We start from the raw sequence: 15963 nt of genomic DNA, 5'->3' as shown, positions 1-15963 counted from the left end.
CTGCCTGATAATTGGCTGCCTTAGGAGAAATCTTCATCAATGTCAGCAGAAGAACACTGCGAATTAAGGTACGCCTGAACCGTTCTTGATTCAAGCAACTCTAGCTTCTGCGAAAGTAACCGGCGGCCGAATTAGCATTTTCACACGTGTCAAGTACCAAAAAAGAATATGTAAAATGGGGACTGGAGCCAACCTTTTCATCTAGATCGCGATTGCTTTTCGTGAGAAGGTTCTCCTCGAGAGACCGAAACTTCATGGCCGTATCCCAAACGGACCTTCGAATAAGCACATCATCCACCTTATCTGCTAGCCCCCTGACATATTCTGTGGCTGCTTGCAACAGAGTAAGTTGGTTTGCAACACGTTCCTGGATTATCACCACTGCTCGCAGCTGAAAGATATCCCATCTGGGATCCTCTGACAAAAATTGCCCAAGTTTTCGAGCCCCGGTTATTTCTTCTTTCTTCCAAAATACCCGCAGGTCTCTTCCCCCATCGTTGGTCTGTAACACCCGGAATTCCAACCCATCCTCCTCATTGACGCAAATCCACCAGACGAAATCGCTGTGCCAAGCCGTCTCTTGGTCGTGGTCGTCTCCCGCATCGAAAATACGAACCCCAGGGCCGTCCTCGCATACAGCCCTTTTTGGTGGCTTAAGTGGGTCATCATCAGGGATGTCGAGATCAAGGAGGAGTTGTTGAGCACTCTTCAAACCTTGGTCTAAGAACCCGTAGGAGAATATCATTTCTGATGCCCCCTTGCGGTCCCCATATCTGTTCAACGGTCAGTTACTTCTCCCTACCCCCCTGTGGCGATCCTCTCAAGTATTCTTTGGCTTCAAGATCCAAAACCTACGTGATTGTAACCTCTTCTCCCTCCTTAAGTCGTTGACCCCACCGCAGCTGTAGCACGGCGTTGCCATCGATGTCTGTCTCATACAGAGCTACGGTCTTATTCCCAGCCACGTGGTTTGCCATATCAATGCAAGGTACCATTGCATTACCTGTTCCTGGCAACTCCATAGCACGAGATCTATACATTGCATCGACCACTTTCCAGTCGTCGAACTCGAGCTGTCCTGTCTCAGGATGCCACCACTCCCTCTGACACCACGGGATGTTAAACGTGCTATCTCGTAAATGGTCGAACTCCCGGGCGAGAGATTGTATCTTTGTATCTAGGGCAGGCTCCAGGGAGGTTCCCCGTAGTAGCTCGCGTTCTTCCAGCGTATAGAACGTAGGTAGCTCGTAGACCGCTGGGAAAAACTTGATGTACTCTGTCCATGGGGATGAAATACCCACCTGTTCCCCCTTTCCTACGCTTGAATGCGTGATTTGGAGCAACAAGAATATCATCATCGCACCTCTAGATCCCTATAAGAAATATTAGCCTAACTGTCCTATTTAATCTATGCATGCATTTGATGTATATAGCTATGCAAATCTAGCTTATTGAAACAAGGACAACCGGAAGCGCAAGGGCACTAACCTTCCCAAAATCACCGACTGCGTCCAAGACATCCTTTAGGTGCTTGTCAGACTTTGCATGAGTTTCCACTCTTTCCTGGGAGAGGATTAGATCGGGCGGGACTTTCATGAGTATCTCTGGCTCGAGGCCTGGCTCGTCCAAAATAGGTTCCTGACTATCAGGAGAGCCAATTGCAAGCACAGCCGAGCCCTTGTCGATATCCTCACCGTCATAAGGAGGCTGCTTAATCTCAACACCATGAAAAGTAACGCTGTTGAGTCTTGCCCATGCCTGGAGCGCATCCACCGGGAGATACTGTCTCTTCATTATTTTGATTCTTGCTTTCCTGCAATGGAGTTCTGATGTAAGAAGTCTATATCTTGTTATTAATATTATTATTATAGGTTCAGCACGTATGTACATGCAGTCAAGGCTCTTACAGGCTATCTCCTTTCCCTGGGTGCGTTTCCTCTTTTCCAACCCCTCGGAACGCTTGAGGACACGGTAGTTAAGGCACCAGTTCAACTAACTGGTTAATTAACTAGTTAGTTAGCAGACAGTAGGGGGGACGATCAAGCTCTTATCGGATAATCGCAAGACGGTTAACTAGCAATGTAAAAAAACCCACGCAGCAGCCGATCAGCAGATCAGTCCTCGACTATCCAGCGGGTAGCGCAATCAGTGAGCAAAATGTAAACATCAACAACGATAGCACGTCGTGTAAATAAGTCTGATATGACGTAGGGATGTTATTTTATGGGTGGAGCGACCTGATAGCAAGGAAGTCGCTGCTTAGTCAGGGGCAAGGCACGATCGAAGCAGCCTTAGGACGTGCAGACTTAAGTAAAAAAAAACATACTTAACTAGTTGCAGCATCCACACGACCATCGACCGCTTCCTGGTCTATAAGATGCTCCCCTTTAAGGGTGGAGAGCATCTGGCTATAGCAGACAGTGCTATCCCAGGGCGTCGAGATTACCCCGTCGAGTTAGTTACAGTTTTGAGTGGGATTCCAGTGCTGCCCTGAGCTGCAACTAGGAGTATACCAAGGAGTGCTCACCCTCCAGTACGGAGTACTCGCTGCGTTGGCAGCGAGACGAAACCGTGCAGTGTGTCATACAGCTGGCCGCCTGAGCAACTTAAGCACGCCCTGCTAGGCTGAGTTGTTGAAATGACAGATATTTTAGCACGGAGGACTCCGTTCAAGAAAAGTGTAAGTACAGTGATGTCGCCACCATAGCAAGGTCCCCAGGCAGGAGATGGTTGGCCAGCCAGAGTGAACAAGAACCATTCATTATACGGTGAATCAAGATAACCACTTGAAAATCCTACTGCTCTCGTTGGACGACGGTAGAAACTCGGAGATTTCTGGCAGCAGCCTTATCTTGTCAACTTTTTCCGGCGCCGAGAGTGGTGATGATGTCATGGGCCAGTTCTGGCTATATACTACAAAACTTGCGCTTTGTTGCTGCTGCTGCTGCTGCGGCTTCTTCCAATCAATTCAATCGTTTTGCTTTGTTGGCTGGTGACATTGGCAACTCGATATTATAATAATGTCGTTCAAAAGGATATTATCGTCGCTTCCTGCGATACAATCTCGGACTACCGTACGGCTTCGCCCTGCACCCAGAGAATGGTTTTGCCCCAATTTCCCCACCGCCCACCTGAGTAGTTGGCGTGGCTCTGGCGCCGAGGACCAAAGTGTGAACCGCGTGAAGAAAGGGGACACCACGGATCCGCAGACTGAAGCCACTAGGTCGGGCCTTAAGGAGAAAGAGGAAAAGAAAGGCTTACATGACTTGTCGAAAAGCCAATCCACGACAGAGAGGGACCAGCAGAAGTCAACAAGCAAAACAGAGGAGGAATTTCCCAAGGCACCGAAACCGGTAATTGGAATGACGGACGAACGGGGCGAGGTCAGTACTAATAGGATGCCAATTCCTGTTTCAATATTCACTGAGGGTGGGTGGCTGATATTTGCATTCGTGAGTGGCGCAGAAGGGTGCATAAGTATGGTCCACCGGGAGCAGGAATCAGAGGATCTGGAGTTATTCCGGTCTAGATGTTGAACATCATATTACATGGCAGCAAAATTGTGCCCAACAGAACTAATTTCCGAGCACTTGATTGAACGCCTTGCAGATCATCTACCAACTTTGAAGCTCAGTATCTGGTGGCAGCAGTCAGTGTTGGTTCCGTTAGTTTCAATATGAATCAGGGGTACTCACGTCATGTCTTCCGATTGAAACAATTTCGTCTTCGGAGATCCTCGTCCCCTCCGCGCCTTCTACAAAGGCAATAGGAACATCTCCCATGACCTTCCTGGCTACATCCCCCACTGTACTATTCCTAATACCAAGGCAAAATTAGCTTTGAAAATTTTAAAATAGCGGATTTGATAGGCATACTTGTTGACTAGAACACAGTCTCTGAATACCGCATTTCCTGTCGCGCCAGATGCAAACGTGTGAACATTTCGTACCGGGAAAACTGGGACCAGCCCTAGTAGTTCAGCAGCGCGCGAGAGCACCTGTACGACCCCAGTAGACCCAAATCGATAGAGAACGAGATCTTTCAAATTCTCAACCCGACTGCAAGGAATCGGTGAGAATCGGTAAAAAAATGTTGGGCATATGGGGGGTGGGATTACTTACTTCTTTAGCTTTTCATCCATTTCCTTCAGGCCTCCGCCATCAGGGTCACCCATTTCTATCAGGTCTTCCCGTGTGTCCACAAATTCGCTCCCTTCTATATATTTAATATACCCTTGTTTTGTCAACTTCCGTAGAAATACCTCGGAGATGGCAGAGCAGAGAACAATTGATTTAGGATCTTCCTGTTTGGCGATCTTGCTAATATTCTGAAATTCAAATGTCAGTAATAGAACACTTGATGATACCCTCAGCACGGAAAAGGGGCAAGGGGGAGCGAACGTGCCTTATCTGAATCCGGGTGGTCGATTTTATTAAGTGCGATAACAGTCGGAAATTTTTCGTCAATAAAAGCAACGACAACTTTCGAGATAGTCTCGTTTGACCACTCTTCCAGCGGCTCTTTCAAATTTATTCGGTCAAGGCATCTTGCAACAATCTTCGATGTACTTCCATACCCCGAAAATTGTGTTTGCAAAGTCTCGACAGCAGTGGACTCTATCACTATGTCAGGGTATAACAGGCTACTAGGTAGAAGGGAGTATCACTAAGTCCCATACGTACTCGTTGCAATATGTTTTCTCTTGATCGAGCCCCTATAGAGCGAGTAAGCATTCCACCCGCATGTATAGATCAACGAGGACTGAGAAATACCATTTATCCATTAGATTCCCTTCTATCCATCTAACGATTTCGGATTTTAACCAAACAATATCCTGAGACGGGTCGTACCCTCTGGTGACCTTTCCTGTCCTCGACCTTAGTTTTCTACCCGTTAATTGTCCCAGAGTACCAAACACCTACCTTCAGCATCAGTTGTCCCACTGACATCAACCACGTGTATCAATGCGTCTGCGTGCCGCAGGTCATCTAAGAACTTATTTCCAAGGCCTTTTCCTTCGTGGGCTCCCGGCACAAGACCAGCAACATCCAGGAGTTCAATCGGCACCGATCTACGGCCCTCGTGGCATCCGCCATAATTGGGCTTACATCGGTCCTGTAGATTATACCGGCTGCATGCGCAGTCTACTTGTAGATATCCAATAGCGCGCTGCGGGTCAATCGTCGTGAATCTAATGCGCAGCAGAATACACTGGTTAGCTCCCAGTGAGACGAAAGACAGAGGGCGGAATAAACATACGGAAAATTCCCTGGTGCCAGCGTATGACTCTTATCAGTTTCTAAATCATTACGGACGTACTTCTCGCGATTTCGAAAAAACATACCAACTTTGGATGAAGCATCTGTTAAGCTGCCCCGCTAGCATGTCAGACATTTCTATCTCACAGTGAACTTTTCACTGGTCCCATTTTGCCCAGGAGGGATTGATACCTGTTTAATGTAGTTGATTTTCCAGAAGATGGCTTTCCAACAAGCCCAATTAGCGGGTCGCGAGGCATGACAGTTGCTTGCGCGTTTTGTGGTGGCTTTTTGCTTGACGTTGGTGGTTTGGATGCTTTTGCGGCACAAAAGTCTCGAAGTCTTGGCACTCGTAACTAGTTAACTACTTACTTTTGACATCAACTTCAGCTCAACAACAACATCTACAAAACATCAAACACCCACCACCTAGTACTATGGCTTACGCTGCAGATAATGGCTATATTGTTATCAAATTGACCCATTACTTATCAACAATGCGTACTGGTATTATGGTTCACCATAAACTATTGCTAGAATATACCCACAAATAGAAAGTCCAATGGACTTATTTCTATTCACTATACACCGTTATCCTAGAATGAATGCTCTTTATCTTGATAATGGCAGCATGCTAGCTTTGTTATTCACAGTCATAAGAAGCGTGTCCTGGTCACTAGGCCATGCGACGCAAACAGTGAATCATCATGGATTGCCGTCCTACGATTCACTCACATCTTTCTACCTTATATAAATAGCCGAGAACTGCACTTTTGGAATCTGCCAGTTCTCCCAAATATCCAAATCCTGACCGAACTTCGAATATTCCCCAGAAAAGCTATTCTGCTGCTATCATAGCAGTCCGCAGCCATGTGGTTGCTTCAACAGCCAGTCGTATTTACCCACGCGAGGAAGCACGTCAGCATGTTGTTGGCTCTCCCGCTTGAGCTTCGCCTGAAAATCTACATGTTCTACTTCATGTCAGTCACAATTTATCTCGGAGACCCTCGCCCAGCTGGAATATTCTTTACAGAAAGATACGGGCCGAAATACGACCCGCTAGCGATCCTTCGTACCTGTCGCCAAATATTTCGTGAAGCGGGCACTCTATTCCTTGGAAGCGTTAAATTCTCTACTGATCACCCTGATTACTCGGTCTGTCACTTTAATCGATTACATCTGCAGCTTCGTTCGAGGATCCGCCATGTGGAGCTTAGATTGGCCTCTTTCACCTGGCTTCTGTCCGAAATACCGGAATCTTCGATTGCATATAGGTTTAATCTGATACCCGGTCTTCGGCTGGATACACTTACTGTCTATGGAACGAAGTCGTGTTATGACCTTGTTGACGGATTCGTGAAGTTTGGTAATGGTTGGAAAGAATTACGAATCATTGTCCCATCGTTAAATGCGGATGCGTTTAAAAAAGTCGTCGCCATGGCAGCTCCAGATGCAATGGAAACACAACGGCCAACAATTACTTGGCAATCTTTGATTGAGGAGCGCGATGGCACTGACTCCAACGCGTCCGTGTCTCTCTACTGCACAACACAGCCCTGGATAATCAAGTCCGTACTAGATCCATCTACGCGAGAGCTGGTTTCGTCAACAAATCTGCAGGATCTGGCCTCAAAAAAGGAAATTGGCGAGTTATTGTTCATTTTGAAACGTGGCGAAGGCGCTACTTACGCCGTTCACCATAATACAGCCAGAGCAGCAGTTCAAGAATTGGCCTCCCAGCGCGAGAAAAGTGAAGACCCGTCGTTAAAGGAAGCTATAGAATGTATGAGGGAGTTTGATCCGATACTCAACAGGATTAGGGCCGAGGCTGAGTATGCTTCCAGGTGGGCTTCGTGGCAGGGAGCAACGTTGTGATCTGATGGGTGCTCGTAACTATTCGCGTGCCGGTGTTTAGTTAGTTACGTCACCACAATCCGTTCTGTGTACGTTATTTGGACGAGGAAATCAGCTGGCATTGAGTACATGAACTTCTGTAGTGCCTGAGATTGAATTACAAACAAGGAATTATACTTGTCCCTCGAGGTAAAATTTTCTATCAACGTCATGATGATGTCAGCTCTTGCATCCATCACACATTCATAGTACTCCGTAACAGAGATGGTATTTAAAGCATTTGGGTATTCACCTACTACCAACATACAATCATCCTACCATACAATATTCTAGTATAAATAGTACAACATCCAAAAATCATCATGTCCAATCCATTCCGCAACGGTGGCGTGAAAAACGAATCTGCCGGTCCAGTTGCCTCCGACTCACTCGCCGCCGAGTCAGTACGAGAACAGGGAAAGTTTGGGGAGAATAAGAATAGCCAGCCTCTGGGGGTAAAGGGTAGCCATTCCACGCTTGCAAATACAGACACTTCTAGTGCATCGAAGCTTCAAGCAGCTCCAGATGCGGAGGCTCGCCTAGCTGAAGCCGAATGGGGAGAGGGACGACCGCAGACACGCTCTCAGACCCAGGCCCAAAGTCAGGGGCAGACAAAGTCTCTTGGAGACGAACAACAGCAGCGAGAGAGGCAGAATCAGGGCCAGGGCAGTAATGAGACCTCAGGAGCTTCTTCAGGCGCTACTGGCTCAGGACAAGGAGATGGCCCAGGTTCATCATTGAACACTGCCCCCCATTACGTCGATCCAGTGCTTGGTAGTGGGCAGGCTTCAAAACCGAAAGGCAAGAACCTGAAAGAAGGTGGATTTGGAGATGACCCTGCACGGAATGCGAGCTTCAATGCTGATATCGGGTCTAAGAAGGATCCAGGTCTGCAGGCGGAAAAGGAGATTGGCACTATGAGCGCACAGAATGCTCCAGGGCCAATATCTAAAGGAGGACCGGATCTCATGGGAGGAAGCGAAAGGAAGACCGGAGCATCATATAACGTGCTTGGATCTGAAGAAGATGCATAAGGTGTTATTCAACAACGTCTTTCTCGTCTCTGTAACGTTAGCAACACAGCTCTACTGTGACAAAATATGAATATTGGTATTATAGGGAACGTATTGTCAGCAAAGTGAATAAAAGATTTTTAATTCCATCCTCATGGTACACCATAAAACACACATAGACGCCATGGAACATATAAGAAAAGAGTACTGAAGAGTCAAGGGAAGCTGTAGGAAGAACCAATCCGAGGGAAGCCAAACAAAAACAAGCCCATTTTCCCCTCAAATTTGAACACAAGTCCAAAATTCATTGCCAGGATGCAGAAGATTGCCATGGAGATGAAATGACGAGCACGGAACGAAGAGAGATGTGTCTAACACGTGTGTCCAAGGAAGACGGGTGAGTGGTGGGTGGATCATGCCGTTAGAGAGGTAAAGGGAGAAGATAGGGAGTGGTATAGATAACTCTCTATATTTTGACCTTCTTGGTCTCCTTCTGGACAACTTTGACTAGCTCATCGTATACTGCTGAGTAGTCCTCTTTCTTATCATCGGATTCTTTCTCGTCCTTTTTCTTGTTTTTTCCTCCCTTTGGAAGGACCATCACGACACTGGTTGGCCGTTTGGTAGCACCGGCGTTTCCAAGCTCGGCTCTGGAGGAGACATAAATGTAAGGGATTCCATGGTCTTCGCAAAGAACTGGAATGTGGGATATCACATCCATTGGAGATATATCTGCAGCTAGTACAACAATGGCAGATGGCGTGGTGATTGCTGCATTCGCTGAAGGGGTTGGAGATTTTCTGACGGCCTTGACAACTTCCTTTACTCCTCGTTTTAGGGCCTTGCTTCCAGCAGCTGAAATTTCGCAAAATAGCAGTCAGCGCCATATGATTCTACATGGACAGGAGCAATAATAGCGCAACGGGAGAACTCACCCTTCTTTACGCTCTTCAACACCTTCTTCGCGACCTTGTCCTCTGCGAGCGGGTTTGCGAAAGGCACCAAAGCTCCAAGAGGGCGCTCTTCGCTACCATCGCCATTGACCATGACGGCATCGGCATCTGGCGTCCTGGAGGCCAATTCCTGCTCCACAGCTTTCTCGAGAAGGTCTACATTCTTCTTCTCCTTCTTGGACTTTTTGTGCACACCATCGGTCTCCGATCGCTTCTTCTCCTTCTTCTCTTTCTTCTCCTTATCGCTTCGGTCCTTGGCCATTGTGTGAGATATAAGCCTAGCACGCCTCTTCCCGTCCAAACTCCGCTAAACAACGTATCCGTGTCGTGTCAAGGGGTCTTGTAGATGGCACTCTGATAGTAGCGAAAAGCAACCGTCTTTAATTTTCTATATTTTCACGATCTCCAAAAAAAAAAAAAAAGCTGCTTGTCTCGAAAACTCAAAACCTACCGCCGCTAAACCAGAAGCGGAAATTTCCATATTTGCGGCCCTAAAAAGGCGATGCAGTGCGCTTGCCTTCAACAATGAAACGGCCGAATGGTGTAGTTGGTTATCACGTGTCGTTAACACCGACAAGGTCCTGAGATCGAGCCTCAGTTTGGTCATTCTGTTTCTTTTTTTTTTTCTACTTCTTTTTTATCGATGACAAACATATTTATTTCTATTTGTCAAGTTGATTAATGTTTCGTTACAAGCGCTACTGAGTAGTAGAGAAATAAAGGCCAGCTGTATATAGATATCAATTGCTTTCTAAGTACTATACAGTGCAATCACCAATCCGTAATTTTGAGTCTTCCTCTAATTGGTACTCTTCGTAAGTTTACTCGTCATCACCACCGTGGGCAAGACGGCCTGGCTTGGACATGAGATACTCGTTCCTGTATTCATCATCAGCATCACTCACTCGGTACACAAATACCCATAGTCTATTCAGTGGTGTAAAAAAAAAAGGAAAGGAAAGGAAGGAAAGAAAGATGAAAAGCTAGGACATACTTCTTGGTGGCCCAGTCCATGAGAGCGTAGGCAGCAATGAATGGGGGGAGAACGTAGAGGACCTGTGCCTTGGCTCGTCTGTAGGTGTTGAAGAAGGCATTGTAGAGCATGCCAGCTGCGGGTCGCTGACGGTTCTGAGAGAGAGAGTAGGTAGTGATACCCTTCATTGGGGTAGGGACACCTGATGTTTGACAAAAAAATTAGCTGCCTGGGTATCGGATAGCGCAACAGGCCGGTATCGAGTGAAGTCGCAGGGCATTGTTCCGGGGTTTGTGAAAGCGGGACACGGCTGATGTACGGAGCGTAGAGGGAAGCAGAACATACCCAAGTTACCCCATCCACCGAGGAACCTATAGCCAGTTGTCAGCATACCTGTCCACTATGCGCTCTTGACCATCTCCCAAACCGCCTTGAAAGCGATGGCTGAGTCCTGATGATGCCGACGGTCTCGGAAACAGTGGTGGTGAAATGCACTTACACTCCATGCTTTGGGTCGAGATGACCACCCATGATGTCGACAAAGGAACTGAACGATAGGAAGGGAAGGTAAAAGCACAGAAATCCTGGCCGCTGCGGTCGTCAATTGGCAGATCTGGTCGATAGGTTGAAGCCAGAGCGAAGTTGTGCTTCCGGCGTTGGCGAAGAAGTTGGACATGTTCTGCGTCGGCGCTAGGCCGTTTCGGGCATGGTGAGGATATCAAATCGAAAACCTCCAAAGTTCTGCGCGAAGAGACAATTTGCCGACCCATTGCGAACGAGATACAGACACCAGCCTTAAACACCCGGTTAGAGCAGAACATATTCACCATGGCGAACTCTCTGTCGGCTCTCTACAAATATGCCATTCCGGCTGCTGTTGGCGTCTCCTTTGTCCAAGCCTCAATGTACGATGTGAAGGGAGGATACCGCGCAGTTATCTTTGACAGACTCACTGGTGTGAAGGAAAAGGTTGTCAACGAGGGAACACATTTCCTTATTCCATGGCTACAGAAGAGCATTATCTATGATGTCAGGACGAAGCCCAGGAACATCTCTACAACAACCGGAAGTAAGGATTTGCAGATGGTCAGCCTGACACTCAGAGTGCTACATAGGCCTGAGGTTCAGAAGCTACCTGCTATATATCAGGTAGGTGGAATATCCGCTGCATAAACTCATGTAGGCAACGGCAGAATTGCTAATATGGGGCTGCTATAGCAACTTGGACAAGATTACGATGAGAGAGTTCTCCCATCCATCGGAAACGAAGTTCTTAAGTCCATCGTCGCACAATTCGATGCCGCAGAGCTGATCACCCAGAGAGAAGCTGTGTCAAACCGCATTCGTACCGACCTTCTCCGACGTGCCAAGGAGTTCAACATTGCCCTTGAGGACGTCTCCATCACCCATATGACTTTTGGCCGTGAATTCACAAAGGCCGTTGAGCAGAAGCAGATTGCACAGCAAGATGCCGAAAGAGCCCGCTTCATCGTCGAGCGAGCTGAGCAGGAGAGGCAAGCCAACGTTATCCGTGCCGAGGGAGAGGCAGAGAGTGCCGATATCATCAGCAAGGCAGTTGCTAAAGCCGGTGACGGTCTGATCCAAATCCGAAGAATCGAAGCCAGCAGAGATATTGCCCAGACACTTGCTTCAAACCCCAATGTCACATATATTCCCGGCGGCGAAGGTGGAAAGGAAGGCGGAAAAGGCACCGGCCTTCTCCTTGGTTTGAGATCATAAAGCAGAGAAGCTTGCTAGGTGTTGGTGTGTTTGTTATGACTGTATAACAAGTATCTGATTCTCCCCCCAAAGCGATGTATTAAAGCTACTCTTCTAGTTTGTTTAATTATATGGTCTCTTCTCATCCAAGTCTTCCCCGTTTTGCCAGTTTATCTTTTTTATTTTATTTTTATTTATTTATTTTTTTCTTTACTTTTTATTTCTATATTTTTTTTTTTACTAACGCTGTAGCTATACCATCAACTTCCTACAAATTATGCCCTTGCCTTTCACCATGGAAGAAGAGGTACGTTTCTTTCCATCTCCTTAAAGGCTTCACATATGTTAACAGCCACCTCACAGTACCATCAAACTTTTCTAGTAGACGCTTCTGCCACTACTCATGTCACTGGTCCTTCCAAATTCTAAATACCCACAAACAATGCAAACCAGCGCCTGCTCAGACTGTGATGATATTCAGAGTTCCAAAGATGACCCTTCAGAGACCGGAACCTTCTAACTTTTCCTCTGCCTATAAAAACCCAAGCTTTTTCCAGGAAAGAAAAATTACCGTTGAGCAAATATGATGCTGCTTTGCTCTACATCCAATATTCCAGATAGATGTCTATTTTGGGATACGTACTCCAGCATATCCCCCTATCCCCTTGACTCTTTACGACTGACAAGAGCCAGTATTTCAGGCATTCCTACTAATAAAACAGATCGGCGGACCGGCCAAAAATGGAGCCCGATCCTCTTTTGGACAATAGATTTGAAAGATTAAGGGTAAAAGACGAGGTCTATGGCGGCCCCAAGCTTTCTACAAATCAGGGCATGTGTAAGCTTTATCAACATACACTGGGCTGGAAACACAATATCAAAAGCCTAGGCCCTGCAAAAATCTCGGAGGTTAAATGCGTGGCCTCATACAACTGGGTACGCAAGAATAGGGTGACCATGCTAATTCCAGGTAAGGAGCTACCGATCTTGATTTGGTCTATTCTACTCCAATAATAATACTCGATCACTAACGTAGGCCATGAATAGGAGCTCCCCCTGTTTGGCACCCATCACACAGTATATGCGATAAGGCTGAAACTGAAGGAATATCCCAGAATGATGTTGGAACCACCTACAAATGGCTGCCAGGCAAAAGTCCCGAAGATGCCTACAGGGTAGTGTATCAAAATGACGGCAAGGGTGGATGGCATGGACACCCGCTGGAACCTATGATTTATGCTGCTAAGCTTATGGATCCGGCCTTTGAACTGAACAAGTTTGACTTTGTGATTGACGCTGCTGCCATAGAATTCATGCTCGCCTTCATACAATTTGAGCCCAACGACCATAACTTGAAAGTTGAACTAGTCAACCGGACCGTGTTTATTGCCAGCGAGGAATCAGAACGCTACCCATGCAGCTATCAGCCTCTAGTAGATGACGCTCTCACGTGGGAAGACTGCGTCAAAGACTCAATATCCCATCAGAGAGTGCTCTCGTACGTCTTCGGGGGGCACCGTATTCTTATCAGGTGCTCCACCCATGGCTACCTTCCGGGGTCAACTGGAGAGGCAGCGGAGAGCAAAGAAGGTGAAGATCCGGTTGTGGAGAAAGAGAACGGTTCAGACGCCCCTAGATTTGGTGCTTCAGCCAAAGGGTTCCCGGTAGCTTATCGTTGTGGGAAGATCATACCGCAGGAAGCAATCTTCGACTTTAAGGGCAATGAAAAAGGCGCCCCCCGCGATTCACCTTCGGAGGGAGATATCGGTTGGATGTGGATTCGGCAAGTCTCGAAGATCATGACTGTAGAGACGGGTGGAGCGTACAATAATGCTAAGGTCCAAGATACGACCTCACTTTTGCGTCAGTGGGAAGATAAAAACCGGCCTGATCTCGTGCAGCTTGCAGATTTGTTGTCGAAAATGCGTCACTACGCCAATGAATCCCGCTCTAGGGGGCTTTTGATCAGCCGCGTGATATGTCCCAAGCCTGAATTCATGTCGGTTATCGAATCAAAAACTCCTCGGACTATATCCCTTGCCGTACTCAACTACGACCCGACCTCAAGGAAGGAACCCTCTAGTACTAACAAGGAGAGAAAAGAGTGCAACACTGGGACAGGCAGCCTCCCAAAGTGCACCATAAAGAAGGGGAAAGCGGAGCCAGAGTTCTATACGGCGGCGGGCATATCAAAGAGCAGCTCCCTGGAATCCATTGCCTTGACCGACTGGGAGTTTTTGGACGAAACGGAGTGCGACACGGAGTGGGTTGAGGTCGAGAGTAGAAGATCAAAGCCTAAGAAGCTACCAAACTAACCTTAGGAAAACGCAGGCTTAGGTGAGGATGTGAAAGACCCGAGATGTAGTATTTGGTATGGCATTTGAGGTGTTGACTTTTGGTAACCGGGCGTACAAAGCGACTTCATGGCGACTCATTTAGACTTTGTTTAGGCTCTGGATATAGGAATATAGTGTCATTATATCTCATGGATGGGCTATCTATCCAGCTGTAGATGTGCTCTAGCAGTATGCCACTTGGTGATGTTAGACCTAGATATCAATTTTTAGCTTTGTAGGCCGTCTGTATAACTAAGTTCCAACACAGGAAACCCAGCCAGCGCTTACACAGCAAAAAAAGACGAAAAATACGAAAGTAAAAAAAATTGCATGCATAAACTCCAGGTTGAATCGACAATCATCGTCAGAAAAGGCTTATCCATCCCATAAAGCAGGGGAAACGGCATCTAGCGAGTGAAAACTCCTAGCTATCTTCCCAGGGTCGCCGGCGATATCATCCACCAGCGTAGCCGAAGCAAAAAATGCCGAAACCTCGCCCGCAGGCCCGGAAGGCTTCAAAAGTGAAATCGACTACTGATACCCAACACAGGACACAGAGTGCATCCATATCACTTGTCGATTCTGCGCCGATCTCTCTGCAACAGCTGATTCTGAATATATTTGCGGATAGGCTGGCGGTGCGGCCTGCCGCTGCTGAGCAGGAGAGTGGCAGTGGCGCCGGCACAACACTGAGAGAACAGGTTCAGGCTATCAAGTCGCATCTATTTAATCGCGATTTCGACTCTGCCTTTGCTGATGCGGACCCTAGCATGCTGAGGGCTTATGCTCTTCGCTGGAGTGCTGGGAGAGCACTCGCGTACACTGGTATCTTCGAATACGCCCTGCGGTTGGCGTTGAATGGCGATCAGGGAGGACGGCCTGCAGGCCCGTCAAGCTCCCGCGCTATTGATATCGAGGATTTACGAAACAGACAGGTTGTTTGCATTGGTGGCGGAGCAGGAGCAGAAGTAGTTGCACTTGCTGCTGCTGTGCGGTGGGCAACTGGCCTCGATAACCCGACAGAATCGAACCTGAATCTCTCGGTTACAGCTCTTGATGTAGCGGATTGGCAGCCAGTGATTGACGAGCTCTCACAGGGATGCATATCAGAGTCAGTCCATAATAGTAATAAAAAGTCCGGCGTCTCCCTTCCATTGCTCAAGGCTGGGGATCTGGCGATATCATTCCAGAAACAGGACGTCCTGGAGCTTTCAGAGGGGGAGCTATCCCTTTTACTATCCCCATCTACAAGAGATGTAACGAGTGCGAATGAGAGGAAAGGCAAAAAATGCACAGAAGACCCTACAACAGTTTTGATAACGCTCATGTTTACGCTGAACGAGCTCTTCTCGACCTCCATGCCCGCCACAGTTGCGTTTCTGCTACGGTTGACCGACGTGACCAAACCTGGCACCGTATTGCTGGTCGTTGATAGCCCTGGGAGCTATTCAACATTATCACTTGGTTCCAAGGGAGCTGGGTCTCAGGGAGAGTCCGGCGGAAGAGCATCCGAGGAGAAGAAGCCGGCGAGACAGTATCCTATGCGTTTCCTGTTGGATCATACCTTATTGACTACGGCTTCAGGCAGTTGGGAATGCATTTTATCCGAAGAATCACAGTGGTTCAGGCGAGACCGTACAGGACTTGAGTACAATGTTGGAGAGGGAATTGGGCTTGAGGATATGAGATATCAAGTCCACGCCTACCGAAGGACTACGGCTCTGTAGCCATATTCCATACTCCGTACTTGGACCCAAAGCAGGTTCTTGCAGTACTCGGTGATCTTCGGCGTATTTATGGAGAATAGTAGTCAAGGAC

The 15963-nt window shown here is 47.5% G+C and overlaps 8 protein-coding genes and 1 non-coding gene across 9 annotated transcripts; 6 read left to right on the top strand and 3 right to left on the bottom strand.

The window, feature by feature from the left end:
* Positions 1-20: 20 nt before the first annotated feature.
* Positions 21-1794, bottom strand: TRV_01330 (uncharacterized protein; the record flags this gene model as incomplete). Its single annotated transcript, XM_003024453.1, has 4 exons — positions 21-107; positions 158-773; positions 856-1373; positions 1489-1794. The coding sequence occupies 4 exons, from the start codon at positions 1792-1794 to the stop codon at positions 21-23; spliced, it is 1527 nt and encodes a 508-aa protein (XP_003024499.1).
* Positions 1795-6182: 4388 nt separating this feature from the next.
* Positions 6183-7133, top strand: TRV_01329 (uncharacterized protein; the record flags this gene model as incomplete). Its single annotated transcript, XM_003024452.1, has 1 exon — positions 6183-7133. The coding sequence occupies one exon, from the start codon at positions 6183-6185 to the stop codon at positions 7131-7133; it is 951 nt and encodes a 316-aa protein (XP_003024498.1).
* Positions 7134-7474: 341 nt separating this feature from the next.
* TRV_01328 (uncharacterized protein) lies at positions 7475-8185 on the top strand (the record flags this gene model as incomplete). Its single annotated transcript, XM_003024451.1, has 1 exon — positions 7475-8185. The coding sequence occupies one exon, from the start codon at positions 7475-7477 to the stop codon at positions 8183-8185; it is 711 nt and encodes a 236-aa protein (XP_003024497.1).
* A 445-nt stretch (positions 8186-8630) lies between these two features.
* TRV_01327 (uncharacterized protein) lies at positions 8631-9379 on the bottom strand (the record flags this gene model as incomplete). The annotated part of the gene is made up of 2 exons (XM_003024450.1): positions 8631-9019; positions 9100-9379. The coding sequence occupies 2 exons, from the start codon at positions 9377-9379 to the stop codon at positions 8631-8633; spliced, it is 669 nt and encodes a 222-aa protein (XP_003024496.1).
* A 270-nt stretch (positions 9380-9649) lies between these two features.
* Positions 9650-9723, top strand: TRV_01326. The gene has a single exon. It is a non-coding gene; the product is annotated as a tRNA-Val (tRNA).
* A 215-nt stretch (positions 9724-9938) lies between these two features.
* On the bottom strand, positions 9939-10278 carry TRV_01325 (uncharacterized protein; the record flags this gene model as incomplete). Its single annotated transcript, XM_003024449.1, has 2 exons — positions 9939-10044; positions 10112-10278. The coding sequence occupies 2 exons, from the start codon at positions 10276-10278 to the stop codon at positions 9939-9941; spliced, it is 273 nt and encodes a 90-aa protein (XP_003024495.1).
* A 640-nt stretch (positions 10279-10918) lies between these two features.
* Positions 10919-11830, top strand: TRV_01324 (uncharacterized protein; the record flags this gene model as incomplete). The annotated part of the gene is made up of 2 exons (XM_003024448.1): positions 10919-11239; positions 11309-11830. The coding sequence occupies 2 exons, from the start codon at positions 10919-10921 to the stop codon at positions 11828-11830; spliced, it is 843 nt and encodes a 280-aa protein (XP_003024494.1).
* Positions 11831-12550: 720 nt separating this feature from the next.
* TRV_01323 (uncharacterized protein) lies at positions 12551-14124 on the top strand (the record flags this gene model as incomplete). The annotated part of the gene is made up of 2 exons (XM_003024447.1): positions 12551-12779; positions 12857-14124. The coding sequence occupies 2 exons, from the start codon at positions 12551-12553 to the stop codon at positions 14122-14124; spliced, it is 1497 nt and encodes a 498-aa protein (XP_003024493.1).
* A 503-nt stretch (positions 14125-14627) lies between these two features.
* TRV_01322 (uncharacterized protein) lies at positions 14628-15872 on the top strand (the record flags this gene model as incomplete). Its single annotated transcript, XM_003024446.1, has 1 exon — positions 14628-15872. The coding sequence occupies one exon, from the start codon at positions 14628-14630 to the stop codon at positions 15870-15872; it is 1245 nt and encodes a 414-aa protein (XP_003024492.1).
* Positions 15873-15963: the final 91 nt, after the last annotated feature.

Source organism: Trichophyton verrucosum (genome assembly GCF_000151505.1).
Source record: "Trichophyton verrucosum HKI 0517 chromosome Unknown contig00111_1.f1.exp, whole genome shotgun sequence".
Lineage (NCBI taxonomy): Eukaryota > Fungi > Ascomycota > Eurotiomycetes > Onygenales > Arthrodermataceae > Trichophyton > Trichophyton verrucosum.
This window is presented reverse-complemented; position numbering and strand designations above follow the sequence as displayed.